This window comes from Lissotriton vulgaris, chromosome 10 (genome assembly GCF_964263255.1).
Source record: "Lissotriton vulgaris chromosome 10, aLisVul1.2, whole genome shotgun sequence".
In the NCBI taxonomy this organism is placed as follows: Eukaryota; Metazoa; Chordata; class Amphibia; order Caudata; family Salamandridae; genus Lissotriton; species Lissotriton vulgaris.
Window position 1 is genome coordinate 718,937,544 of NC_141698.1, and position 27,932 is coordinate 718,965,475.

At 46.1% G+C, this 27,932-nt stretch overlaps 1 protein-coding gene across 3 annotated transcripts in view; it reads right to left on the reverse strand.

Annotated features, from left to right (window-relative positions):
• The window catches only part of ZEB1 (zinc finger E-box binding homeobox 1), a 427,369-nt gene extending 415,828 nt beyond the window's left edge, over positions 1 to 11,541 (reverse strand). For 2 of the 3 annotated variants that reach the window (XM_086941556.1, XM_086941555.1), the window contains exon 1: positions 10,680 to 10,803. In XM_086941556.1, coding sequence (XP_086797682.1) covers positions 10,680 to 10,737 — 58 coding nt within the window. In that variant the 5' untranslated portion in view covers positions 10,738 to 10,803. Of the gene's footprint in view, positions 1 to 10,679; positions 10,804 to 11,173 lie in introns of those variants that run through there. The other variant, XM_086941557.1, reaches the window with a different exon arrangement.
• Between the last annotated feature and the right edge of the window lie 16,391 nt (positions 11,542 to 27,932).

Sequence of the window (27,932 nt, forward strand, 5' to 3'; positions counted from 1 at the left end):
GTAGATACCATAGATAAGTTTTAATTTTGTAGTAAAAATCAGCAGCACCGATTGGGACTAGGGATTTGTCATTCAGGTTGCCTTCAGTGATGATGTAGCTGTCTGCTTGTGTTCTGTTGACCTGAAGCTTGGTTTGCACCCCGATTTTTAAAATAAAACCATCTTTATCGGAGCTTGATGTTGGATAAGGAGTGGCTGCTGAATCTCGCCCATTGTATTCCCTTCTCCACTTGCATACCTATCTGCTTGAAAGGTCTCTTAACGTGAAGATGAATATGCACACCACAGAATTGGCAGTTTTATTTTTCTCTGATGATTCCATGGCTTGAATTGCAAGTAGTAATCTGGCATATGGTAAATGGCAGTTGCAGTAGTTTGACTTGGCTAGGTCACTGCACACTCATAGGGTTCCAAATGTTTTCCCTGTGAGGAGGTACAGTTCTGATTGATCTAAGCCCCTGCCCACAGTCTCAGGGTGTGTGGGGAGAAACGTGGTGTTTAATTGCAGTACATCCATTCTAGTTTCCCTAGTGAGGTAGAATCTTCGAAACTAAAATGAGTTGACCTGTTATATTATGGATATACAAGTTAAAAGGAGGAAGAAATAATCAAGTAACTGACCTGTAGGTGCGTCATGATCATCAACAAAGGATCCTGTTCCTTTACTCATGCGTGTTGATATGTACAATTTTAATAACCTAGAGTCTTCGATGACTTTTAGAGTGGGCTCAAGGCCGGCATCCTCTCCAGGTTAGCTCTGCACCTCAAAAATCAATTTGGGCCCCGCTGAGACCGAATGTTCCACCAGAATAGCTGATCCCAGTCACCATTTTAAAAGATGAGCCTAGGCATATGTACAATAACGTAACCTCCCCGGAGCAGACCTCATCTCTCCCAACCCAAGGGGCCACAAAATGGAGCACCCACTTACTGATAAGGCCACAAGCAGGTTCTTAAGCACCCACCCCAGGCCAAGCATTAAAGCTACAAAATCTCTGTAAGGTGTGAATCAATAAACTGTACGAGGAGTAGCAGCATTACTGACAACCAAGAACCCACCCCGTCCAAAATTTTCAAATACACCCACAGACAACTCCTCTAATACCCAAAATCAGATCAGAGCGGGTGGTAAAATAAGAGTTCAAAGGCACAAGAGCCAGAACTGGCAAATAGGAAGGGGGCTGTGGATAGATAGTAAAAGAGGTCGCCTGACTCTTGCTCAGATGTTTTAAAACATCAAGCTTGGCGTGACCACAGCTGCCTCGGGCCACCACAGCCCTTCACCCATGATTCCCACCAGGAAGACAGATTTCACGAGCTCTGGAAGCTCAGCACAAAGGAGGAGCATCTACCACTGCTGTACAACCCAATCTCCTGCCATGTGGCCAATCCCATTAGCAGTGCCCCCTAGTCCGGGGCATGCAGTTTTGCATTTTGCTCTCCCACCGGTCTTCTCCCATGGCCCAGAATAGAGAAGCGTTAGGTGGAGAGGCACATCTTAAAGAAAGCACCAAATCTCCATCCTCCCCCTACTGTCCTCCCCCAGCTTCCTACACAGTTTAATCCCTAGATCCAACTATTTCCCTTATAGCCTTTCTACTTTCGAAAGCCCTCAGTCCTTACCTTCTCTCTCAAATGTCTAACCTCACTTTGATGTACATAAAAAGAGTATACATCTACATACACACAAGAGTATGCGTACATGAACCCACCCATAGACAAATAAAAATCACAACAAAACGAAAATGATACACACACACACACACAGCGCAACATTCAATGTACAAAGAAACACAGCGCAACATTCAATGTACAAACACAAGTTCGGATTGGAGTCTCCCAGAAAAATGTCAAATCTTTAAACACGATCTAAATATTGTGCAAATTAAACTTCACATAACTGGATTTATTTTAAAAACTGATTTGCTTGACACCTTTTAGAATTAAAAAAAAAGCACAATTACGATGACCCAATTATACCGAGATGTATTCAACCATATTGTGTTCCTTCCACAGTATTGCGTATGCCTAAGGCGTTCCACATGCTTTCACTCGCCAAGTGCTGTAAACACACAAGACTCGCTATGAACATAACCTTGCAGTATGTTGACAAAGCAATGTAAAAGTGTGACTGCAACTGCATAACCTATAAAAACCACTGAGAGCACTCTACTTATGCATGAATGCCTGGTGCGTAACATAGAAAAGTAGAGAACTGTACTATTGCATAATTATTTGCGACGTCACAAATGGACGCCACGAGAAAGCGGATTGCGGGAGATAAGCACCCTAATACAGGTGCTCAGTGGTTAATGCCACGAACACCGTACTACTCTTCAGATTGGTAGCGGTATCGCCTTTACATTCGGCCTTTCCCGGAGAACTGAGTCAAGAGGAATATAGAAAAATTCCCCACGGGAACCAATAGACTTCCCGTGGAGCTATAATTCAACTGTACTCATCATCTGATCCTACACTCAATACCAGTCAGCCTTGGCGAACTTGGGAGTCTACCTTAGGATTCCAACTGGACCTATCTCACTTAGTGAGGACACCGTCTCTACAGGTCATACGACTTTGACCCACTATTGGTAGCCAATCTTTTGATCCTCACATCTTTGTCCAATTTTGTTGACAGCACTGAACTATACTCTTTTTGCCCTGACGAAGTTCCTTAAAGGCAAATGGAACGAAACGCGTTGGCTGTGCCTATGTCCAATGAATACTACTAAATAAAGAAGAAGATATTTAATACATTACTGCCTTTTTTGACTTTAATTGTGTGCACCTTCCATTTTATGTTTTCATCTCTCTGATTCATACACTTATTGGTAGCAGGTGTAGGAAGTAGTTTGCACCACCCTAAATTCAGAACTATAGGATCTGGAGTGCTTGACCTGGTCTGCTGCCTTGGTCTTTTTGAATTTTACTTATGCATGAATACCTGGTGCGTAACATAGATAAGTAGAGAACTGTACTATTGCATAATTATTTGCGACGTCACAAATGGCTGTTGTATCTAAATACAGTATAAATAATGTGTATGTACAGTATTTCGTGATCATTTTTCATTAATCTCCTTCAGTGTTCGCATCAGATTGCCGTCTTCCCTGCACAGGTTTCCCTGTCAAGTAAGGCATGCACAAATCCTTACAACCACAGACTCATTCATGCACCATTGTGTGTGTTTTTGGTACATTTTATATTGAACAGTTTTCAGTGATCGCTTCCATGAACCCCGCCTTTGCCTTTTTTACTTTTAACCTCAAATTCTTCAATAACACATGCAAAAGAAAAAAAAATGTTCTGTACCCTCATTTAGGGTCATATGTTTTCTAAGCAAATGGCATATCAATCTAACTCTCTGCTCCTATAGGATGGTCAAATGTCTATATTTAAAGCAAGATATTCAAGTAATATCAAGAACGCAGTTATTAAATAACAAGCACTTGACACTTCAGGTAAAGTATTACAGTTTGATTAGTTACTCTGACCCACGTGTCACCTTCAGCAGACAAAACTCCACTTAGCCCAGACATAAACAAGGCACCAGGTGCATGCATGTTACAAACTACCCAAAAGATTAGGGTGGTGTATGAATTATGTAAAACAGAAACGTGATGGGGTCTTGTTTTTATTTTTAAGGTCTCACCTACACAGGATATGCACTGGACTGCAAGACATGTTTACAATTCAGTGGGCTTACAACCCACCCACAGCATACCAATAGTTTTTTTGTCACTTTCATTTGCAATTTTTCAATAGCTTAGCTCCTGTATATGTCCCTTAATTACTTGCGCTAGCTCCACCCTGGAGCACGGATCAAGTACATCTGTTCTGCTTCCTCATCTTTCTGCAAAGCACATTTTTTTTTATTAAATAAGTATTTCCCAATTATTCCTGGATGTGCAGCGTGCTTTCCTACATCTTTTAACACAGGCATATGGCTTCTTATTTATGTTGCCTTCAACCCATCTGCCGTCTATTGACTCATTAGTTAATTACATCCACAACTATTATTCTACACTACTCCACCCTATCCTACTCTCCTCTACATCACGCCACTAGCTTTTAGACAGGCTGAACAGCAGCATACCGCTGTACAACACAGCTGAGACATTGGCAAAGCCAATTGCTCTCACATAGGCAAGACGTACTGGCTTTACTAATGCTCGCATAACATTTGTACCATATTTGGGGTCTGTTTGTACTTCCATGATAAAGCTTCAAAACAACGCTCCTAAACATATGGGCAGAGAAAGGAAAATAATTTTAAAAAAACACACATGCACACGTGACTAAAGTTACCCAGTTAATAAAGAACCATCTGCAATATAGGCTATACTTGAAGATTTAACCCCTGATAATCCACAGTTTGGCCTTTCCTAAAAAAGGTCAAGAACAATGTACAAACACTGCAGCGACAAAGCATAAACGAAATTCTCCATGTGAGTAAACAATAGAGGACAGTGGCATGTCAAAACAAGCATTGGTAATGCATCGGTTTCGCCCATGTAATAAACAAACAGTTTTCATCAATCATCGTCTGGCAGAATGAAAGCATGGATGAAGGGTGCATGAATAACATGGGAGTGGACAGATGTGGCACAGCGGCCAGAACTGCTGACTCGAACGCGGAGGATCCCAGTTCGAGTCTAGGCGGCACATCGCAACATGGTGTGATTCTATGCAAATCATGTAGTCTCTTTGGGTGATAAATTGTTGAACAATATGCTGCAATAGTAAAAGGCAAAAACTTTATGAAAATATAGTTCGACCAAAGCGGATGTTATGAGTTTCCCGCCGTCGAAAAACTGTTAAGAGAAGTAAAGTAGATACAAGCAATGGTAAATGCAGGAAAATATGCTACAGCCAATAGAAATGGCGGAAGAGGCACGCACAGGAACCAATAAGAAATCAGGAAAGATGTGGTATGCAAGTCCCTTTCAAGTTTAGGCGAAACCTAAAAAAGGGCAGTGAACAACATAAAAGTCTAACTTTGAACTACAGCTGAAACACCACAACATGCTCAAGTCGTAAAGGAAACTACTGCCAGTGCCCATATGATCTTGTGATGGTTCTCAAAAACTTTAGGTGAAGACTGCACAATCTTCATTTGAGGTGTTCTGTCCAATACGATAAAGGAGGTTAATATCACCCTTAATGGGTAACTGTCCAAGCTGGTAACTTGAGTTACCACACAACTCTTCCTTAACCCACATCCTTTATAGCAGCCTAACCGGGTAATTTTTGTTTCATCCTTGCTCATAAATATTCAAATTTTCCAGGTACACTTCAGTGAAAGAATTTTCCAGGTACACTTCAGTGAAAGAATAAACGAATGCTCCAAGCTTAGTACAAGGGTCATACATAAAGACTCATCTCTGAAGCAGTTTTGCATGTACCAACAGTGACATTCGTTTTTTACTCTATACAATTAAGTCGAAATTGAACACCATCCTTGCATCCACCCACACCTTTTGAATAAAAATGTAAAAAAGTACTGCTTCATCAAATGCCATCCTCAACCTTGGTTTGGAAAGGAGGCACCTAAGCACTCTGCTTGGAATCCTCCCTTGGGTGCTTAGCCCCAGGGTAAATTTGATTTTTTTTTTGTTAATGCAGGCCTGAAAGTATTATTTTGAAGTAAGGCAGAAAGTGAATGCTTTTCACCATGTTTAACTTAGTCCATCAGTTCGTATTCTCAAAATTACCAAAATGTTATTAGTCGTAATCTCTGAATCACAGCTGTCAACGAAAAGCTAAGACAGTAATAGCTTGAATGCCCATTCTTAGTTTGCATTCAAATCCCAGTGCCACAGAAAAAGCTACTGTGAAAAATAGTATTATAATGCACCAACTAAGAAACAGCAACATAGATGAACGTCTGTAAAGAGTATTCTATGTCAGGTTCATTAATTACATTAAAAAAAAAAGTGTGGGCTAATTCCAGTAGAAAAGTCAAACAAAAAATGCCCACAATTTTTGGAACCAAGTCCATCAAAGAACAGCGGGGGGAGGCTTCGGCCACAAGAAGTTTGTAGAGCCTGTGCTGTCATGGCCAAGATTAATAGGAGGTACTAAACACAGCTAATCCATGTTAATAACAGACTGACCTCTATGGAAACTAACATACTGGAATGCATTAAAAGAAAGTAAAGGAGACCTCGAGTTTGAGGTCCCTTTGCTGGTGCACATCCACGTGCTAGTGGTAGAGGTTAGGTGGTCCACTTGCCAACTCTGAGAAAGTATTCTGGGTTCCTATTCTAGAGTTCTCACTACACCAGAAATGAGCAATTCCTTCATCTTCACATGCAGCGGAGTTCTCTTGTCTGTTCAAATTGAGACAGTTGGAAGCGGCCTGTAACAGCTCACATCAATAAATAGCATTGTTTTTTGTGTTTAGATGCCCCCTAGGAGTTCAGTTCAGTTCACTAGGGGCCCATGAAACCACTGCAAGTTAATATATAAAGAAATTAAGTGTAATTTTTAGAGGCACTTAATTTCCCTCTCCCAAATATTTACATCATATGCTGGTCTAGAGAACGCAAGTCCAAGACACGCACCACATTGACACTTTTGCTAGGAAAACCATTAACAAAATGTTGTGAGAGGCATCCTTCCAAGAACAATACGTGTTGTGTAAAATGTAGTCTCCCTAGTCCGTTAGCAAGCGTGCGGTAAAAACAAAAAAACAAAAAATCTATCATAAACCACACGTGTGAAAAGTAGCACACAAAAGGCATTAGAATTTATAATCAGCGACATTTGAGACAATGTCCTATTTAAAAAAAATACTACTAAATCAAAGACTTAACAGCTGGCCACATCTGCCGGTTCATTCTCCGGGAATGCTAACTTGGGCTACATTCTTTTATTCCCCAACTGCAAGTTAGAATTACAGCTGGAGCGAAAACATGATACCTAGTAAAAGAAAAGAGTCCGACACCGGGGGAGGTGGAGGGGGCTGTGGGGGGGGAGCGGTGACAAAGAATGCAGCCTTTCACGCGTCACTAACACCTGACATCCTGCCAGTTGTTAGCACCTTGAAGTTCACAGTTGGGCGCCCGCCCGGCAGCGAGGCATACCTTCGCTTTTACACACCTTGGGCGTCACGCGCGCCCCCGCCCGTCAGCTGCGCTGCCCACTCAGCCGTCACAAGCAGCGCCATGTGCTCCGCCCAGGCCCTCCCTCCCCTGCTACTGTTCCATGACTGGGCGGGGGGGATTTCTAGCCTCAGCCCGGCTCGGTTTGCTGCTCGTGCTGTCAGGCTCAGCTGCCACATCACTTCACGAGGTGTGGGGGAGGAACGGGCCATGTCCCGCCACGCAGCATTCTGGCTGGAGCCCTGCTGGCCCCCATGACCATGAAGATTGTCTTTAAAGGTGCAGGCCCCCTAACGCGAAGTTTTCGCAGTGGTCTCGCAGGAGGAAGGGGGGCTGCGAGGATAGGACACCTGTCACTCTTGACGTCACATAACACTACCTCAGAAAGAAAAATGGGTTGTGAACAGGTGGTCTCTCACCAAGACCCACTCATCCACGCTGTGCGCCAGCCTCCCATACTGAAAGAAACCCACGAGGACACTGCTGAGTACTACACCAACGGGTGGTCCCATGACTACAGGTGTGGCTTTTTAACCCGTCAAAAATAATGTATGCTCTGACCTCATCATGGTGATCGTTGCAAAGGCATGAAGAAACTACTTCACGAAAAAGGGGGCACGTGAATGGTAATCTGGTACATATTTCAGTTGCACACTCAAACCGGTTGTAATTGCAGTTTAATTTTTTTAAGCAGTAGAACATCCCTTCTCTGTTAAGCTCTTAAAACTGGGCCCGAGATCCCATTGGGCCAGTACAAATGTGTTCTCTACTCAACTGGAACTTCCTCTAGCACTACTGGCGATGGTTCGATGTTGGATGGCGAAACAAACATCATCCCCAAAGGACAAACATTTACTCCCAGGTAGTGGTCGCCCATGCAAGCATATAGCACTCTTCTTTCACAAACTACAGTGAAAGCACTGCGACATAAGTAAGAGCACGCCTCTGCCCAAGTACTGCTATAGTATTTTTTGAAGACTGCCATCCCCAAGCACAAGCTGTCACCCCTGCTGAAGGGAGACAGAAATAACGGTGTAGTAACTAAAGTAAGTAGTTTCACTCCAGAGGGCCAACACAGCATCACCATAAAATCTAATGCATATAATAGTTCATTCAGCGCACGAGCCAAACGCTTCTCAAGAGGCTTACGGATGGCCAGATGCAACATCAGCATCCAAGGCAAACTCCAGCACACAGCGATTTATGTATTGGCCACCATAATGTTTCGAAATAATTGGAGTGCAGAATTTCCGTTATTAGCAGTCACGGGTATTCCGCAGCCCATGAGTCAACGATATGAAACACGCCAGAGTGTTACAGAAACTGAAGGTTTGGAGACCAGATGTCCTTTCTAAAAAGGGATTTCAGGGCAGGGCACGCCTGTATCCTCCCCAGGTCTACTAAGACTCCATAGTGAAGAAAAAAAAAAAAAAAAAAACAATCCCATCTCCAAGCGTAACACACTCGATTCACAAATACATCCGTAGATCTGCTCAGCACTTTCCTATAAACGTCCCAACTATGGATTTAAAACAAACAGGGTACCTCAGACTGCTAAGGTGACGGACGGTCCCTGAAAATGTTGTTATCACAGACACCATTTGCTTCCCCTCGACTTCCGCATGCTGCAGTCGCGACCGTGCGCTTGACAAGCCTCGAATCCGTTATTTCTTTTATCTCTAATAATAAACACACAGAATGGAGGAGGACAGCGTGGTAAATAAACTCCTCCCAGGAGAACGAATGCTGAAGACGGAGGGACTGACATACAGGGAGAAGAAACTAAACACCATCTTTTTTTCCTACCTGCAAAAGTTGCCGTTTGCTGCAGCGATTAAAAAAAATCCCCCACCCCCTCCCCCAAATGTGTATGTCAGCTTTCAGAGAGTGCTTTAGGCAAATCTGTTTACAGACGGGAGCACAATATTCCTAATCTCGGGATTTATTCCAAAAAAGAAAAATCATGTTTTTCTGCGCTTTGGCCCAGGTGAAATATGCTTACGTGCGTGGGGGGAAGGGGGGGGGGGGGAGAAGAATAGAACAATCAGGGTCACATCTCACATGCATACTGTCAGCAGCAGGAAAAGCCCCCTTTGGTCCGACAGTCAACATTTGGAATACAGAAGCTGACTTGTATACTAAACAACTTACCTTTCACAAACCTGAACAAATAAACTCAACGCGATATCTATGGATGGCAATTCAAAACGCCTGCGAGATAACTACTTGTTAGATCCTTTGCAGAGCAGGCAGAAGTTTCTAAATACACAGGAGTGTATCCCAAATGTATGTAGAAAAATATGCATTACAAGTCTTAATGACTGTCCGGACGCGTCAAATCCCAGGTCAGCACAGGCGTGTACCATTACAGAGAGGAAAAAAAACATCTTGGTGCACAAGCTCCAAACCCTTCCTATCTGACCCGAGACAGGAAATCCCAGACAAAACCTAAAAAAAACGACAGGAAAAGCGAACACAAAACCTCCGTCCGACATCCCCAGAAGAAGAGCGGACAAACAACCTATTCTCCGAATATGCATTCACAACCAGAGGGCAAAGCTTTTAATTACAAAGCACGAGAGAGCGGGGGGGGGGGGGGGGGGGCGAGTCATCCGACTTGCGATCTGTGAACTCATTTCAGAAATAACCCACGTACAGTCGGAGAGAGAGCGAGCGAAAGACTCCGGTCTGTGAAATGTAAATGTATTCCTTATATAGACTGCAGCAGTTGTTCCGAGAGCCGAAAGGGGCCCCCTTCTGCACAGGCGTTCCCACCCATCCACAGAGAAACAGGTACCTCACACAGGCGGGGGCGGAGGAGGCTCCGACACATTTCACGCCTTCCCTCTACCTCCTCAACGCACAAAACAGCATCCCAACAATGGGCAAGGCTCCCGAAGGGGACACGTCTGCACGATCACATGCGCACGGGGGATGACTGACGGGAGAGGAGGGGGCACAGCTAAATGGGTGGGGGGTCCAGTTTGGGGGAGAGGCAACACGTGGGAGAAAATAACTACAACAATCTGTGGTGACGACTAACGGAAAATAATAAATCATCAGGCACTGCAGCAAAGCAACAGTCTGTTTTTTACCGGGGGGTGGGGGGCGCACTCCCCACTCAGTTCACTTCTGTCACTCAGGTAACAAGTTAGAATGGGGCAGGCAGGGGATGGGGAGCCCCCACAAGGGATCGGGGGTGAGTAAGGAACTGCGATGAGGCCGGTGAAGTGTGGCGAGCGGGGGCCCCGTGGATGCAGGGACTGCCCACCCACGGGGTGACAGGTAACAAGTTTGGGGCTGCGCCCCCCGGGGGCGGCTGGCAGGGCTCGGGTGGTCTGGGGCTGCGGCGGGGCGCGCGGGGAGCGGCCGAGTCAGCGCCGCGCTAATGAGATGCATAACGGTCCAGAGGAGGCAGCAGCCGCTAGGCGGAGAGGGAGCAGGTAACGGTACCGCGGCAGCACTGCGGAGCAGCGGCCACTTTACACTCACTTTCCCTCACTCTGGCCGGGCCAGGCCCCCCAGCGTAACCCCCGGGCCCCCCAGCCGCCCTCGGGCCGTCACCCCACTCACCGTTATTCCGCCTGGGGTTCGCCTGCTTTCTGCGCTTACACCTGGGGCCATCCGCCATGATCCTCTCGCTGGTGTCTAAATGCTGCCGGAGTCACCTCCCTCCTTCCCTCCGCCCCCTCTCCCCCTCCCACCACCGCACCTGGTTTACGACAGTCGTTTTACGACATCACCTTCCCTACACCTAGCCAGACGTGCCTGCCTGGGAAGCCTGTTGCCAGGGGAGACGCCGGTTTGCGGCGTCGGTGGGAGTGGGGGCCGAGGGAGGCTGCCCAGGTGGGGCTGGCCGGGCTCGGCATTTCCACGGCGAGGCAGCAGGGCTGCGGCAGGCAGCCACGGAGCGGCTCCTGGGGCGGACGCTCGTGTCAAGGTGCCGCCTCTCAGGCAGGCAGGCAGGCAGGCAGGACGGAGCCCTGTCGACGCTCAGGCTGCTCCCAGGCTGGATGAATCTTTTAGTTCGCAATGTGGTCATGCTGCGGTCCACAGGATGGCAATACCTGGAGTCTGGACCAAGAACCCATGCAGGCTGAGTTGCTGCCAGTGGTCGTATTCCTTCCTCCTCAGGCAGGCGAATCCACGCTGTCAGTCAGTGCCCACTCCTACCGCAGGCTGGACGTTTTAAGCATCTCTATTATTGTGTCGGTGCTCGCGTTCTCTTCACACCGGGATGACCCTGCATTCAGTCAGTTGTGTTCCCACAGGAAGGCTATGTCCTGCAGAAGGCAGTCGGTGTTTGTGCTGCTGGCAGGCCAGTGTGAACTGCAGGCATTGCCCGCGCGCTGCTTCTGAGGGAGCTCGAACTGACAGAAGTGTTTTTTTACTGTGTTTAGAAAGCGAGGGTCTCCGAGCCTGTGCATGGGATGACTGCGTCAGCTGGGGCTAATCATGTTGAATAGCAGCAGCACCATGCCTCGCGTCACGTACTGTCAGCGCTCTCGCGCTGCACAACAACCTGTGCGCAGTTTACACAAACCAGGACAGAAGCAACACAACCCTAACTGTAGCACAAAACAACAACGCACCATGATAAAAATCTACCATAACACACCAAATCAAACTATCAGAATAACACAACTATATTGGCATGTTTTATTGTGGTTTGTTTTATTTTCTTGTGTGTTTCTGCTGCTGGGGCGTTGATGTGATATTTTAATTGTGTTTAGCTGTCTTTGTGTTGAGTTGTCTTGCAGTTGCTGAAATGTTGCTTCAGTGTATTTTAGGTGTGTTGTATTAGGTTTTTTATGTAGTTGTGTTGATTGTGTAGTATGTCTTTGTAGCTTAAGTGTTACTATTCTTTGTTCAGTGGTACCTCTGTTTTGTTGTGCTGTGTTATTGTAACTTGGTGAAGCGTTTTGTTATTGCGGTTGGGGTGTGGGATTATTCCTCACCTGAAATCTGCTTAAATAAGTGCAAGCTCTGGTGACTCACATACTGCTACCTCAAACCCCTTCTATGATACTTTAGTAAAACGTCAGAACTAAACATTGCACCATTTACCATCAGGATTAGGTGATGGACAGTGTTTTCAGATGTGACCCCTATTTGTGTAACGAAACTCAGTTCTCGGTTTTTTGCCACATATAACCGTAGTTTAAGATGGCATATAAGAACGATCAAGGTTTCTGTAGCCTGTAGGTAGTAAATCTCAGGTTTTGATACATTAGTTCGGGTGGTCAATACGCTCACTAAAGAGATCCAATTGTAATCTGATTGTTTACACCCTTCTGAAATAACTTAATGGTTAATTGGGACTTGTGCAGGGCACTGCATTTAACCTGCAGGCCAGAGGTTCATGCCCTGATAACATTTTTGAGTAGGTTATTGCACGTATTGCAGAGAAACCTGTGTAACGTGAAGGTAACACCTTTCATTCTTAGTAATATATGACTGGTTGTTACACATTATACGTGTTTTCTTCCCTTTTTAGGTATCGCCTGAACAGTGCATGTACTGTCCTTGAAAATTTTGTTGGCAACATAAAATAGATTAAAGTGAGCTTAGAGCACGCCACTTTCTTAACATTACTTACCATTGTTTGGCTTGCATGTCGCTCTTGTTTCCTTGCTTCTTATTGATCAGTGGCTTCCTGCCTTCTCCTGGGCTTCAAGTTTCGGGCCCTTCTGTGGAGCATGGACCAACCACAGTTTTCTCTCTGCAGCCATTATCTTTCCACTGACTGCTGGCTCATATGCAAGGACTTTTTACATTTTTTTTTAAAATTAAAGTTTTGGACCTGCACTTTTGAAGAGTATATTTCTCTGCAGTCCGTGTCACCCCTTCTTCTTAATATAGCTCCATCCCACCTGCCCCCCCCCCCAAAACTGTCGGTGCTCTCTTATCCCATCTGTCCATTGTTGCCCTCTGCATTAACAAACCTAAATAACTCTCAGAAAGCTGTTTCGCTTTGTTGATGTTTTTGTAAAGATGTTGAAGAGCAGTGCAGCTACCGTGCAAAATGGCTTAAAGTAAACAAAAAAAGAACTATTGCTCAGTCAGCGCCGGCAGGGTTATACGCTTTTTGTTTATTTACTTTAAGCTATGTTGCACAGCAGACCGTATTGCTGTGCAATCTGTCTAAAAAACATTGATAACATCAATAGGTCTCCCATAGGTGAAACCTATTGGCTTTTCCCAATGCTTGTTTTTGGTTACTCTCTTGTCCACAATGTGAAGCAAAACTCCAGGTTGCATATTTGCTTTCTTTCTTTTTTCAGTTTACAAAAAAAACATTCAATTTAAAACACAGTACCCATACACAAGAAATGTAGATGGCTTAAAATCCAAGTAATCACTCTCAAGATGTGCAAATCATGCTGTATAAAAACACTACGTTCAGAGTAATATAAAACAATGGCCATAATTATTTCAGTAAAGTGTCTACAAAGCCCTAAGTTCAGGGAAAGGGCTGAGATGATCAGAAACCAAGTCTAGTGGCCTTCTAAGCTGCAAAGATGTATGAGATATCGAAATCCTAACTGGTAGCATAAGGAAATTGCATCCCGCAGTGTCTGACTCTCTGTTTTATATTATTATTAATGTTAGTTTATTAGTCAATTAAAACCATAAACAAAATCGCACAGTTTAAAAATACATAAAAAAATAGATAAAAAGGTGATTTGTCATACTAGTTCAGCCTCTGTTTTATAAAAAGAGGACGAAGATACAATCTCCTTACCTGCAGTGAATTAGTGTGTACAGTTTGATGTGAGACCATTTTTAGGTCCAAGCCTACCAGACCGCATAGCTGTCTGGTTTTCTAATGACATCTTGGGGACACTCTGAAAGCTTCCATGGAAATGCATTGCATCCGTTGCTTACCTTTTGGATTTTTGATTGGTAACTCACATTTTCTTGCTTTTTATTTGCTGGCTTTGTTTTAGGCTGTCTAGCTCAAGTTCTTCCCTTCCCTTGCTCAAACCTTATTTGCAGTATCCTTCAGAACGCTCCCTTTATGTAAACTGGCCTTTAAATCTTGTTCTTATCACATTTGCTGTGCATTCAGAGTTAGAGGTCAAATGTCATGCTCTGTCTTCCGAGGGAGCTTAGTATTTACTTTTCTTTCTCTGACTTCAAAGTGAGAGGATTTATGTGACATCATGCTGGCTGCGGGGGATAATTCTGAATTGCGGTGGAAACAAATATTTTAATATAAAAAAATCCATACACTAGGTGATGACATTTCCACTTATAGTTTGTGCGCTGTATACTTTTATTAGTGCGTGCAAATGTAATGGTCATTTCAATTGAAGATGTGTTTTCTGTAATGGCAGTGTGCTACCACACCAGACATACTCCAATTTACCCCACACCACTCTTTTCTGCTCCACTCCACACCACTGTACTCTACTCTGCAACATTCCACTGTACGACACTTTACTCTGTGCCTCTCTACTTTGCATCACTCTACGCCAATGCACTCTACCCCACTCTACTATGCACCACTGCACTCTTTGCCATTGCACTCTACACCACTCAACTCCATGCTGCTGCACTCTGCAACCATGCACTCAACGCCAATGGCCTCTACTCTGTATCACACCACTCTACGCCAATGCGCTCCATGCCATACACTCTGACATTCTAATCTACTTTACGCCACTGCAGGCTATACCTCTGCGCTTCACCCTTCATCACTCCACTCTATGGAGCACTGTTCTACTCTACGCCACTTCACTCTACTCTAAAACAATCTACTCTGCACCACTCCACTCTACACCGCTGCAATCTCTGTGCTGCGTTCCTCCACTCTGCGGCACTGTACTTTGTGCCACTCTATGGTACTGCACTCTACTCTAACCACTTCAATATATACCAATGCACTCTACACTGCTGCACTCTGTGCCAATCTACTATGCACCATTGCACTCTATGCCACTATACTCTGTTATACTCTACGGCAGTTCACTCTACACCGGTTGGTTCTACTCTGCACTGCACTGCTGTATTTTACACTGCACCACTCTACTCCACTGCGCTCTACACCAATGCATTCTACGCCACTCTGGTATACACTATTGCAGCATATGACAGTCTACTCTAACATTGCACTCTCTGGCACTTAACTTTACGCCACTGCAGTTTACTCTGCACCACACTAATCTTTGCCACTACACTCTGCCACTTTACTTTGCATCACTCCATTTTATGCCACTCTACGCCAATCCACTCTAATCTACTCTGTACCACTGCACTCAACTCTGACACTGCATTCTATGCCGCTTCACTCTACTTTGAAACAATCTACTCTATGCCACTCTACGTCAATGCTCTCTCCATCAATGCACTCAATGCCACTGCATGCCACTCTGCCATTTCACTCAATACCTATGTACTCTACACCACTGTAGTTAATTCAATTCAAAAACTTTATGCGGTCATATAAATGTGAACCATAAAAATAAAATAAAGAAATATACTACAAGACACAAGTTATGGTAAAGCTATCAAAACAACATCATTTCATATGGTGATCCTTAAAAAGAACAATACAAATAATTACTCTTTGCCCCCATACGTTTAAACGTTCTTAAAAAGACAAATCACAAAGTGCCCGACTATAATAAAGTTAATGTGAAGCCTACCTAAGGAATTTCATTACAAGACTGGAGGCTACATTATGCATTAAGGAATGGACATTAGCAACACCTCCGTTGCGTGCCTCATCCCCTAAGCAACTCCGGCGGCAGCTGAGCTCGAGCGATTTCTCCTTTCGTCAGTTAAATCGCTCTCAGCCGCTGCCGGAGACCTTTGCCGATTCATCAACGCTTATTTTTTAATCCGAATAGTTCCTTTTAATCTAAAAAAAAAAAAAGAGGGAGAAATAAGATTAGTATGTTAAATAGCCTTTACCCACATGAGGCATAATAAGATTACTATCTTAAATAGCCTTTACCAACAGATAGTTTTAGTTTAAAATAAAAAAAATTTGATAACACTCTAATAGAGTTCTCCGCTTACTTGACCCTTATTCCAGCCCTTTTCTGTACCATTTCTTAACACAAAAAAACCTGTTATTACATTAATATTAATTCCTTTAACACTGCTCGAGAACTAAGCATCACCATGTCTGACCTTGAGTCTGATGACGCTACTGCTAGTTCTCCTGCACCAGTAAACCAATCCCTTAAAACATTCTTAAATCAGGAGATCAAATTCTGTATGTTGGTAACCCTGAAGGAGGTTATGTCCTCCAAAAGACCGCTTGATGTCCAGGAACACCCCCCTAACCGCATCAACGGTAAGAGGACCAAAATGTCAAAGTACTGTGATGTACCTTACAAAATCACTACTGGAGGCCCTAGCGCCTCTCCTGGATTGGGAGGTCCTAGCACCTCACTTTGCATGGGAGGCCACCGCGCCTCACTTGACCCTGATGTCCCTCCCAAACACTTCCTTGAACGGTGCCCATGGCGGCACAAATTTGAACGGTGTCCCTCGCGGCACACTTTGGAGTAGTGCTAACAATAATAATGATGACTTTGACTCTACATCTTCTGAAGACGGTGTCTCAAGGGATCTTGACGACGAGTTAGTCTTCGACCTAGATGAGGTCGACCCTGACTTTAATTCCCAACCTGACCCCGAACCACTCTCTAAAAATACGATTCTCAACCCGATCGGGGAGGGGATGTTCTCCCCCCTTAACATCTCTCGCCCTAATAGTTCAAAGTGGTTGCCCCAAGAGCATGTCTCCCGCTTCGTCACCCGCTGGCTAAGGAACTTACTTGATAGAGACACTCTCAACACCATGAGATCTGAATCTCCCAGACCTACTTTTGAAGAAAAGGTATGCCAAACTTCCAACCTAGACACCGACCGTATCAAGTTCTTATTCAAGCTTGGGAGAGGCCCTAGGAAAGGTCTGGAGACAGCCCTTAAGGATGTCAGGATCATCTTTTAGATGTGCTCGGTCAACTCTGTAGAATTCTGGACCTAGCTGAGCAATCTCACCTCTCCTCCACTCCCTTGAATGTAGACCTCATTCGTGGTTGGAGCCAAAGGGCACTTGCGCTCCTCGGTAACGCAAATTCCAGCGTCAATATTGAAAGGACGAGTCTATTCTGACCAAGATCAACCCCAAACTGGGAGACTTAGCCCAGAAGGAACCCTCAGAGAATCCTAAAGGCCTCCTTTTCGGGGAGGATATGATTAAAACAATTGGCAAATACGTATCAACCTTTACTGCCCTTGGCAGGGCCCAAGACAATCTCAAGCTTGTCTTTAGTTCTAACCTTTTTGGTCAGGCCGGGAGAAGGGGTCATTCTTCTGGCTGAGGCTACCAACGACCCTTCTCCACCTTCAGAGGAACAGGTAGAGGTTTCTACCCACCAAGACAACCTTTCTACCCCCAGAGAGGAAGAGGTCAGAGAAACAGAGGTTCAAGAGGACGTGATACTCCCAACAACTCCAATCCTGCAAGTAAGTCTTTCTCTTCCTTCTTCTTCCCCTCCACCCATGGTAGGGGGCAGGCTAAAGCATTTTTATCATATTTGGGAATCCTATACCCAGGATCCCTGGGCTCTGGAGACTGTTCTGGGCTTCAGAATAGATTTTGTAGAGGTCCCCTTCCAGTCGCGGTTACCTCAACCCTTTATCCTTTCAGAAGAACAACAGAAGATTGTGGAAGAAGAAATCCGCTCTATGCTCCAAAAGGGCGCTATTGTAGAAGTTCCATGGTCTCTAGCGAGATTCATAAACACACTCTTTCTGGTCCAAAAAAAGGACAAGGGATGGAGACCCGTTATAAACCTCCGAGAAGTCAATACATTTCTGGTTTATCGTCACTTCAAAATGGAGGGTATCCACCTCCTCCGGGATCTCCTTCTCAAAGGAGACTGGCTGGTCAAACTAGACTTGAAGGACGCCTTCTTTACCATTCCCATGGCAAAATATCACCAACCCTTCCTTCAATTTTCTTGGAAGCATCGTCTATTCCAATTTCAGGTCCTACCCTTCGGGCTCTCTTTTGCCCCTTGGTGCTACACCAAGATTATGAAGACCATCGTTTCTATCCTGAGAGAAAGGGGCATCCGCCTCCTCATCTACCTAGACGATATCCTTATCATGTCTCAATCCCACCCAGACCTCGTCAGAGATCTGAATACTTCCATGAATCTAATAGAGAGTCTCGGTTTCATTATAAACCGAGAAAAGTCCATTCTCTCTCTCTGCAAGTCCCTAGACTTCCTTGGCTTCACTGTAGACACCTCCGAATGTCTTCTCCTCCTTCCTGCCAAAAAGATTGCCAAAATCCGAAAGGAAATCAGATCAGTGCTGAAACCAGAATCTCTAACCCTTCGAGAACTATCCAGACTTCTTGGCCTTCTTTCTTCCTCCATCCAGGCCATTTTTCCTGGGCCTCTGAATTACCGCACTCTTCAGAGAATAAAGAGGAAAGCCCTCAATTCAGGTCTTTGGTATGGAGACCTTGTGACTCTGGACCCAGACGCCAGGGCGGAGCTGGTTTGGTGGCTGGAGAACCTAGATGCCTGGAATGGCAAGGCTATCTTCGGATCAGCCCCGGATTTCATCCTAGAATCGGACGCCAGCCTTCATGGCTGGGGTGCACGCTTGCTAGACCAAAACACCGGCGGAGTTTGGACCCTGACGGAATCCTCATATCATAGAAACTTTCTGGAGCTCACTGCCGGTGTATACGCGCTTATGAGCTTCAAACATTCCCTTCAAGGGAGGTCCGTTGTTCTGAAGATGGACAACATTTCTGCTGTGGCTTATCTCAATCGCCTTGGTGGAATGAGATCTGCAGACCTCTCCAATCTAGCGAAGAAACTTTGGATGTTCTGCCTAGAACACAAAATCTCCCTCAAGGCAGAATATCTTCCTGGAAAATCAAATTTGTCTGCAGATTGGAATCAAAATTTGCCTAGCGGATGTAATAGTAAGTTTCAATTCTATTAAGGACACGGAGGCGAGGATTATGCTTTATGTTCTTCGCTGTTTTACTACATACAAAACTCACAGCAGCCTCAAAGCAAATTTTAGTGAAATCCAGACAGAAAATCCATAAACAAAAGCTCATGGCATAAGGTAAAAACTATAATTTCCATGAGGCCATCAGAATAACCTATAACGTAGTCCTTCCACTCTTTCCATGGAGGCTAGATATGCAGTCTCTCTTCACTGTTCTCCCTCTTTCTTCGGGCAGATTACGCTCTCTGTTCAATGATCTTGTTTGGAACCGTCATTGCCTGACAAAAAAACACGACAGCATAAGCGTTGTAAAAGAAACCACAATAGCAGCAAAATGATCAACATCATCAAGCAAGAAACATCGATTAATAGTCCGCTTACAATCCAATTACTTACGATCATACGGGTGGGTTCTTCCCTGAAGAAATCCTGGGAGGGATAATCCTCGCCTCCGTGTCCTTAATAGAATTGAAACTTACTGTTACATCCGCTAGGCAAATTTCGATTCTATGGCAGGACCGGAGGCTCAGATTATGCTAGTTCAAAGCTTACTCACCACCAACTGAGCTATATCCACCACAGGTTTAAAGTAAAACCTCTTAAAGGTGGAGTCGGAGGACCAGTCCGCAGCGCGCATTAAATCCTCCAAACGAGCTCCTGCAGAAAACGCCTTGGAGGCCATGGCTCCCCTGGCTGAATGGGCGCCAAACTTTTTAGTATCGATGCCTGCTTCTTGCATGACCCAACGCACCCACCTCGCAATAGTGGGGGGAGGAGACTGCTTTGTGTGGTTTTCGCAAGGCAATTAACAATTGTCTCTCGCCCGGAGGGCGAAGTTCCAGAGTCACCTCTTCGTAGGCTTTCAGACATTGTACTACGCACAGCTTGGGGGCATCCACAAAAGCCGGGTACGAGATAGTTCTGGACACAGTTTTCGTGCGACGCCCCAGTGTAAAGGTAACCCCATCCGGGGAGAAAACTCTCGCCGAGACGTCCAAGGCACGGACATCTGACACTCTACAGCAGGACACCAAACATATCAGCATGGCCAATTTCGCTGAAAGCTCCTTCAAAGACAAATATCTATTAGGTTGCCAAGACAGGAAGAGATTAAGGACCACATTGACGTCCCAAAGGACGGAATACCGTGGCTCTGGAGGTAATGAAAGGCGAATACCTCGTAAGAGCCTGCAAACTAACGGGTGCTCCCCTACTGATGCTCCGTCCACCGGATGATGGCCCGCTGAAATTGCTGAACGCAGCGCATTGACAGTCCTGTACGCTAGGCCTTTGGTAGTCAATTCTGCTAGAAAATTCAGAATAGGAACGACTCCTGCGACCAAGGGATCCAAGTCCCTTCGAAGACACCAACGCATCCACTTAGTCCAAGCGGATCTGTAGCGCTTTGCCATACTGTTTGCCCAGGCCTTGGACAAAAGTCCCTCAGCCGATCTCGAAAGGCCCGGGAGCGACCAACGTCGCCGGAAAGCCTCCATGCCATGAGGCGGAGAGAACCGTGAGTGATGAGATGATGCGGCTCCCGATCCGGATTGAGCAGCAGGTGAGGAAACCGGGGGAGTAGGATTGGAGAATCCCAGGAAAGTTGCAGATAACTGGAAACCAGACTTGGGACCTTCAGAGCGGGGTCACCATCACCAGCGGCACCGCCTGGCGGCGAACCTGGGCCGCCGTCCGCATCACCATCGAGAAAGAGGGAAAAGCAAAAGGTCTCTCCTGACTCCAATCCTGGAGAAAAGCATCAGTCGCCTATGCCAGAGGGTCCGGTCTCCAACTGAAAAAACGTGGGAGTTGATGGTCCAAGCGGGACGCAAACAGGTCCACTGAGACAGAACCCCACAGACCTTTCAGCCACTGGAAGACCTGAACATCCAACCTCCACTGACTGGAGTCTCGCAGATGCCTGGAGTGCCAATCCGCTACTTGATTGGCTTGCCCCGGTAAATATTCCGCCGCCACGGATACTGGATGGGCAAGACCGTAATCCCAGAACTCTTTCGCCAGAGCCGCCAGAGCCTGGGACCGCGAACCTCCCAGGTGGTTGACGTACCGCACTGCTTAGACATTGTCCATCTTCAACAGTACACATGCCTTCGCTGAGTCTCTGGTCTAGCAGCGTACTGCAAAAGAACCTGCCAGAAGCACCAAACAGTTGATGTGCAACTTCTGTTCGTTGGACGACCAGGTGCCTCCTGTGGAGAATTCTCCGCAGCGAGCACCCCAACCCGACCTGCTGGCGTCGGATTCTATGACTAGATCCGGAACTGATCCGAAGATCGCCCGACCGTTCCAGGCTTCCATGTGGGATAGCCACCACTTCATTTCCTCCTTCACCTCGTCCGATAAAGGAACCACCTAATCATAGGACATGCCTCTCCGGAGGTGCTGAGCTTTGAGACGCTGAAGAGCCCTGTAATGAAGGGGTCCCGGTAAAATCGCCAGGATGGAGGAGGAGAGAAGTCCCACCACCCCGGGGATCTGCCGCAAGGAGGTCCGATCCCTCGTAATGGTTTGCCGCAAGAGATGCCCAATCTTGGCAATTTTTCGCGACGGCAAGCTGAGAGAGGCCCCCACGGAGTCTATGACAAACCCCAAAAAGATCATCTTCTGGCTCGGAATTAAAACCGACTTGTCTCCGTTGATGATAAAATCCAGCCCCTGCAAGAGGTCAACAGTCTGCCGAAGTTGAGAACTCAATTTCCCTGGACACTGGGCCATCAACAGGATGTTGTCCAAATAGACAATCATCCGAATACCTTGACTCCGCAGGTATTCCACCGCTGGGTGCAACACTTTCGTGAAGCACCAAGGGGCTGAGGAAAGCCCGAATGGAAGGGCGGTGAACTCGAACACGCAACTCCTCCAGCAAAACTGCAGAAAACGGCGGTGGGGAGGATGAATAGGAACCACAAGGTAAGCATCCTTGAGGTCCAGTCGCACCATCCAGTCTCGTGGGAGGAGGACATCTCGGAGGAGGTGTATGCCCTCCATTTTGAAGTGCCGATAAACCAACCACCCATTGAACTCTTTGAGATTGATCACCGGCTGCCGTCCCTCATCGGTCTTGTCCACCAGAAAAACGTTGCTGAGGACACCCGAGGGGTGTCGAGTTGATTGACTCCCTTGCGAAGCAACTCCGAGACCTCTTCGTCTATTAACTGAGCATCGGCGTCCGAAAAAACCATAGGACGCTGAGCGCTTACCTGAGTGGGCCTGTCGTAAAACTCTATATGGAAACCTTTCACTGTCTGCAAGACCCAAGCGTCTGCAGTAAGAGCTACCCACTCCTCGTAAAAGGCCGCTAACCGACCCCCGATGCGCACGTGGTCTGCAGGGATGACATTCAAGACACTCACCGTTCGAGTTGTTGAAACCAGAGTTCTTCCGGAATCCTCGACCACCAAAATGCTGCCCTCTTGTGGGGTAGAAATTGGCAGAGGTTTGGTATTGGCCTTGCCCGGAGCCTTGCCCTCGATTGCCGGCATTCTGTCCGCCATGGACCCTTGGGAAAAACGCTGTTGGAAAACTCGTTTTATGCTGGACTGGGCCTTGTCCAGTGAGGTAAAGGTGGACACAAACTTTCCCAGTTCTTTTATGAACGGCTCTCCAAAAAGCCCGCCTTGGGCCACGGCGCCCGCCTCCAAAGAGGGCAAGTCCCCCAACTTCGGATCTAGCTTGATCAAAAGGGATCTCCGACGTTCTGTCGACAGGGCGCAGTTAGCGTTACCCAGAAAGATAACCACACGCTGCGCCCAGTTCGAGAGGACGTCCGGAGAAATGGCAGCCCCCGTAACCTTTGCCTCCTCTGCCATATCGAGGCTCTTGGTAATAGGGCCAACCGCGTCCATTAGCTTATCCTGGCATGACTGCCAGGAGCGGTCAATGCCCTTGCGAGGGTCCTTCATAAACTTAGCGAGGAAGGTGGCCATTTTTGCATCTAGTTCAGGTGTAAGGGCCACCTTACCCTCCAGCGTGGGCCTCTGACATTCTCCCCGCAGGCACCCTCTAGCCTCCTTCTCCAACGGCTTACGCAGTCGGCTCGCCACAAACTTCGCCAACTTGTCGCCCGGCACCCAGGCTGTGGATCGTGGGTGGATGATCTCATCCGGATCCAGCATGCCGGAGCTTTCCTTGGGAAATTCAGCGGCGGAGCTTGAGGGTCGCCAAGAGCGGACCGACTCCTCATCGTCGTCAGTATCAGGGGAGTCCATATCAGGAGATGGAGGCACCGTGCCAGAAGCCACAGAGATCAGGGGCTGAGGTTGGGGCAGGGGGGGCAGAGGTCACCTTAGCCAAGAACGCATCCCTTAGACGTTCAAAGGCGCCTCTGTCCACCCCCTGATCCCCCTCAGACAACCCCTCCCTGCAGGGTTTCTTCGGGGCCTGGGGACCTTCGCCTGAGGGGCCCGGGAGACTTGGGAGCGCTCCCGAGGTAACTTGTGCCAACTTGGCGCACTCCTCAACAATGCGCGCGGAGAGGCGCTCCTCCATGGGCCCCACCACCTCTGTGACACAGCGGTATATAGAGCTGTCCACAGCGTGGTAAAACTCCTCATCATTCAGATAGGAGTGGGGCTCTTCCTCATAAAAACCGTCTTGCTCCATTCTCCAAGACACAGCAGGGACCTAACCCCCCTACCCAAGTACTACCCAACCGTGTGGGCGTCAATCTGAATATGGGCAGACCTGAGGACTGCAAGTGTTTGGAGCCACATGCGTGGCAATGAAGGCTGCACCTAAGCCTCAAAGCGCGCCGCCCCAAAGACTCAGACCGGGTCTTCCGCCCACCGCGCGCTATCACAAACGTCTTAAATGACAGCCAGCTACAAGCGCTCACAGTGCACACCTGCCCGAAGGTGATTAACGCGGTCAGAACCGCACGTACAGACCCAACGGGGGTGATCAGCAAAGGGGGAATACAGACCCGGAGACCGGGCGTTCGTGAGGTGGCAAGGGCAAGGCTCCGGTCCGTTGCACTCCTCAGCGCGGCTCCTCTCTATGAGGAGAAACCGCGCTGGCGGAGCAACGAGACGTCGGAGCGACCTCTAGCGGTCTTATTCACACACCGCAACTCGCGTAGGGGGCAAAAGTCGCGTCTGGGACGTTCGAACGTTCCCGCGACCAACTGGGCCCTAAAAAGGAACAAGAACCAAGGCAGAGCCCTTTCCGCCCCCACACAGTTATTACCCACAGTCACAAAACCGACAGTAAATACACCATAGTTTAGGGAGAATCGAAAGGAACACTTAACTGGCTGCGTGAGCAGCAAAGCAAGAGGGAGAACAGTGAAGAGAGACTGCATATCTAGCCTCCATGGAAAGAGTGGAAGGACTACGTTATGGGTTATTCTGATAGACTCATGGAAATTGTCGTTTTTACCTAATGTCATGAGCTTTTGTTTATGGATTTTCTGTCTGGATTTCACTAAAATTTGCTTTCTGAGGCTGCTGTGAGTTTTGTATGTAATAAAACAGCGAAGAATGGGAAGCATAATCTGAGCCTCCGGTCCTGCCATAGAATTCAAGATTCCTCCTAGCCTTCACCGACTGAAAGCTCAATGTGAGCGTTTTCAATGCCCTCTTCCATTGTTGGGGTCCCCTAGACGTGGACTTATTTGCCAGTAGACTGACCTTTCAATTACCAAACTACTTCAGTTGGATGCCAGACCCGGGCGCTCTTGCTCTGAATGCATTTCTCCAACCCTGGTCTCACTTCCTCGCTTATGCCTCCCCTCCTTTTGCCATGATTCAGAGGGTCCTTCAGAAGGTCAGGATGGAGGAATGCTTTCTGATCTTAATAACTCCCATTTGGCCGTCCCAAGCATGGTTCCCGGCAGCCCTGGAACTCGCATGCGACATTCCCTTCCTGATCCCAGCAGTCAGAGGCCTGGTTTCAAATGCAGACTGGGAAGATCATCATCTTATCGTCTCAGGGAATTTTAACCTTCTTGCCTGGAAAGTGTCAGGCAATCTAACGAATTGTCTGGACTTTAGTCGTCAGCTCTCTCCCTTCTCGGTGAATCCTGGGCCCCCGATACACACCTTAGGTACAACAGAATTTGGAGAAAATGGTTTGGTTGGTGCTTGGAAAGGAGTCTGGATCCCGTGGAGACTCCTGTCATCAATATCGTAAACTTTCTTGTCGAACAGTTTGACAGAGGTCTCTCCTATTGTTCAATTAATTGCTTTAGATCCGCAATCTCTGCTGGTCATTCACCCATCAACGGTAAATCGGTAGGTAAGAATGCTATCATTTGTAGAGTCCTCAAGAGTATTAGGCTAAGGAAACCCCTTAGACCTAAGAACCAAACTGTCTGGGATGTTAAAGCTATTCTAGACCTTTTCTCTTCCTGGCCCGATAATTCTTCCCTTAACAGGAAATTTCTGTCCTTCAAACTCGCTACCCTCTTATGTTTAATCTCCTGTAGAAGAGTCTCTGACATCAAAAGCTTAGATATTTCAAATAGGTATTATGATATGTTTGGTGTTAAGTTTTAGATTTTAAGGAGAACTAAAACCATGTCAGATTTTATCTTTTACCCTCGTTTTGACCTTTTTCCTAAACTTTGTGTGGTGGCATGTATCAATGAGCCATAGTCATAGTCACAATTTCTTGTATAGCGCACATTTCACAAAAGTCTCAAGGCGCTTAGCAACAAACGACAACCAAGTATAAAAGGGGGCAAAAGAGAGGAGATTAATTGGGGAAGTGCCAGGTTTTTAAGCCCTTACGAAAAGCCTGATGATTGGAGAGAGACAGCAGGTTTGTTCCATAGTTGAGGAGCTAAGTAGGAAAAGGCTCTACAACCCATTCTCGACGTTCTAGCCCTAGGCTGTACCAGAAGGGCTATAGTACTAGACCTTAAGGCTCTGGAGGGTTTGTACCTGGCCACTTTCTCAACAAGATAGGAAGGTCCAGTCCCATGTAGAAGTTTATGTGTGAGACTAAGGATCTTAAACTGGCTTCTTTGACGCACTGGGAGCCAGTGCAATTGTCTAAGACAGGGCAAGGAGGGGGACCTGGAGGGCAAACCTAGCACCAAGCGTGCAGCAGCGTTTTGAAGGGTTTGTAGCTTAGTTAACAGGCCCTCATTGATGGAGGTGTACATTGCGTTGCCATAATCCAGGAGTATGACTCCAGGATGAATGACCTTCGCCCTAGCGATGCTAATCAACTTTTGATTTCCTTTGTTAAACCTTTTAAACCTGTTGCTTCTCCTCCATAGCTAGATGGGTCAAGTCAACTATGAGTCTAGCTGGTATCGACCTCTCCAGATTTCAGGCCCATTCTATTAGAGGAGCTATGGCCAGTAAGTCCTTTTGGTCTGGTGGTAGGTTGGATGATATCCTAAAAGCTGCAGACTGGTCAAATGCTAACACCTTTGCTCGTCATTATTGCAAGTCTATCGAGCATATGTCTGATGTGCTTCGGGGCTACGAACATGCATAATGTAGCCTCTGGTCTTGTAATGAAATAGCGATTCTCCTATTAACATGACCAGACAATCTGGATTTCATTAAAGACACAGAGGCTGACATTATCCCACCCTCTCCTCCCTTTCACAACATTTCAATTCTTTATTTTGCTGATGAGTTTATTGTTAACTTCAATTGTCATTAAGTTACTGTTATCATCAATCCCTTTTGAGAATTTTCTCTCTAGTCTTGTGTTTTTTCTTTTGGACCTTATTTCCTGAGAATTGGTTCCTTAACCTGTCTTTTCTCCTTTCCAGGTAACTCAGTTTAATGTTCCAGTCCTTTCCTATTAAGGCACCTCAGTTCTTCTCCATTTGGAAGTTCAAGTTGGATCTCGCCATTTACTGAAATTGTCCTGCTGCGATTATTTTAAAAGAGGCAGACTGTTTCCTGGTTACATCCTTTATCCTGTGTTATTAGACTCTGGAACTTTATCCTTTGTGATGTAGTGTGGCTGCTTGTGAGTTGCATTAAAGGATAATGCATAATGTCAGCCTCCGTGTCTTTAATGAAATCCAGATTCTCTGGTCATGTTAATAGGAGAATCGCAATTCTGCAACATTAGGAGAAGCCTCAAAGAAGTAAACACAGTCAACACCTTTTCGACTTAGGGCCCAAAATTCCAAAGGTGCAGTATTTCAATGCAGTGCTGCAATAAATGTTTATATAAATACACAAAAAGGTTCACCATACAACGTTTCTTATACAGAATCCAGAGTCCAAAGATGACGGATTTCCAATTCGTATGTTAATCCTCTCTATTTAATTTCTTGTTTCGAGAGCTCAAGTTTATAAGACAGCCAGCGCGTTTCGTCCAACACAGTGGACTTCTTCAGGGCTGTAAGTTTAATGTATAAACATATAAAAAATAACACCCATACAAATGGCACAAAAGACGTGAAAATACAATACCGAAAATGATGTGCATGAAACCCTCCTCATTTGTAGAGAAACGTTCTAAAATTACATAACAGTAAAAATGACACATATGGACTATTAACATAAAAAAATAGAGAGGAATATTGTATACTGATTTTTTACAGAATATAGGTCTATGTCCCTTGATAAAACAACATTTAAACTGACACACATGTGTACAAAACATAAACCAACAACACAACAAGCACTAAAATGTGTGACAAATTATCCCTAATAATATTTATGACTATTCCTAAAATGTATACAACACAAACTCCTCATAAGATCCTAGTATGGAGATAAGCCAATGGGATAGGATTTGTCGGGGACAGTATGCTAATATGATGTCTCTTATATCTGTATATATCAAAATGAAAGAATCCAAGATTGCGCAGCGAGCATGTAACAGTACTCG